The 1,826-nt window shown below is 59.3% G+C and overlaps 1 protein-coding gene across 1 annotated transcript in view; it reads right to left on the bottom strand.

The window, feature by feature from the left end:
• EFNA2 (ephrin-A2) overlaps positions 1-1,826 on the bottom strand; it is a 30,697-nt gene that overhangs the window by 2,443 nt on the left and 26,428 nt on the right. Inside the window, exons 6-8 of the mRNA XM_010005331.1 lie at positions 719-735; positions 419-501; positions 188-260 (exon numbers count right to left, since the gene is read on the bottom strand). Coding sequence (XP_010003633.1) covers positions 188-260; positions 419-501; positions 719-735 — 173 coding nt within the window. The remainder of the gene's footprint in view (positions 1-187; positions 261-418; positions 502-718; positions 736-1,826) is intronic.

Consider the following 1,826-nt stretch of genomic DNA (forward strand, 5'->3'; position numbering starts at 1 on the left):
TCCGCGGCCATCAGCTCCTTCGGAGGGCCGAGGGGCAAACATCGCTCCCCGGGGGTCTTTGGGAGGCTGCAGCTCCCAGTGCCTCTCCTGGGGGTCTTCGGGAGGGTGCAGCCCCCTCAGTGACACCCCTGGAGCTCTCACGGGACCTCCTGACCTGACCTCAGGGGCTCCGGGGGGGAAATGTTACCGAAACAGCCTCCAGGATCTGCTTGACGACATGAGCCGCGTCCCGCTCGCTGTAGAACCCCCTCTCCACGATCCTGCGGGCACACGGGGTCAGGGTGGCAGGGCCCTGCCCCCCACAGACCCCTCACCCCCAGCCCGGGTGCGCATCAGCCCCCTCCATCCTCATCCTCCCCCGGCACGGGAGGGAGGTTTGTCCCCGCCCGGGGGGGCAGGGATGGGGCAGCAGCTGTACCTGTCGAAGAGCTCTCCTCCCGTCACCAGCTCCAGGACCAGGGCGATCTCGGAGGGAGTCTCGAAGATCTCCTTCAGCTTGATCTGCAAGGGGGGACAGGAGGGATGCGGGTTCGGGCTGCAGAGCCGGGCTGTGCCGGTCGGGGCTTCATCGGGGCAGCCACGTTTCCCTCCTTCTCTTTCACTGGCTTGAACATGATTTTTCTTCCACTGTTTGGCACAGCCCTGCTCACTTCATCGTGCCTTAAAGAGGACGCTGGGAATGGGAAGAGAAGGCACGTGGTGCCTTTAACCTCCTCACGTCTCCAGGCTCGTCAGCTGGAACAGAAGCTCAGGGAAAGCTTTTGAATTTCACAGCTGCTTTGGCCGGGCAGGCACCTGGGGTGTCTGCACCCAGCCCCGGGCTCAGCCTCGTCCTTCCCGGGCTAGATCCTGCACTTGAGGGATGCAGGAAAGACACACGGAGCCCTGAGGGGCCAAATCCACCCCTGGGACTGGTTTTCTCCTGATTTTTGGCCTTTAGCTCCCATGTGAGATGGGCTCGTCTGCACGAGACCTTTGTGCCGCCGCAGCAGATCTGGAACCACCAGGTCTCTCTTCAAAAAAATGTCAAAATGCAATATATATTTTTTTAATTTATTTCCCCCCCCCACCCCCCCCAAATGGAAAACAGGGAATTTCATGCTGCTTAAGACTTTTGTGACACTGCGAATTTCATGGGGCTTTAATCATTACCTTCACAGGCTGGGTGACAAGCCGTGCTACCCCGCGGGGCGAGAGACACTATGTGGCAGCTTATTGCATTATAATAATACACGGAAGGACTATAATTTTCCTATTAACTTCAAAAGTTTACAATCCTATTATCCTCTGCCGCTGGGGTTGGTGCTGCCCGATAGCGAGCGCGGCGCGAGACGGAGCAGCTCTTCTTCAAACAGCCCCGGGACTGGGGGGTGAGCAGGACCCTGCAGAAAACCCAGTGATTTAAATACTAAAACTGTCCTGCTGGGTCCTGCTCGGGGCCTCCGGGGGGCCTGGGGAGGGAGGCAGGGATGGGGTTTTCTGATGACACATCAGAGGAGCCTCTGCCCATCACTGATACCACTTGAGTGGCCCCCAAGGAGCCGGTGATCCCCATCCTGGCTGTTGTCCCTGCATCTGCCTGAACACCCTGGGGCAGGGGAAACATCTCTATGGAAAAGACAGAAGCCCCCAAATTCTGGACCCCCCCCAGCAGCCAAAGCAGGTCCGTGGGAAGCCCCTCGGGATGCCCTGGCTCCAGGCAGGTTCTCCCTCAGCCCTGTTCTTAGGACGTTCCATGGTTTCATCTCTTTATGCCAAGGGTGGGGGGTGGGCAGGATGTCCCCAGGGGCTGGAGCCACAACTGCAAGAACCGGCAGGCTGGGCAG

Source organism: Chaetura pelagica, unplaced genomic scaffold (assembly GCF_000747805.2).
Source record: "Chaetura pelagica isolate M959 unplaced genomic scaffold, ChaPel_1.0 scaffold899, whole genome shotgun sequence".
In the NCBI taxonomy this organism is placed as follows: Eukaryota; Metazoa; Chordata; class Aves; order Apodiformes; family Apodidae; genus Chaetura; species Chaetura pelagica.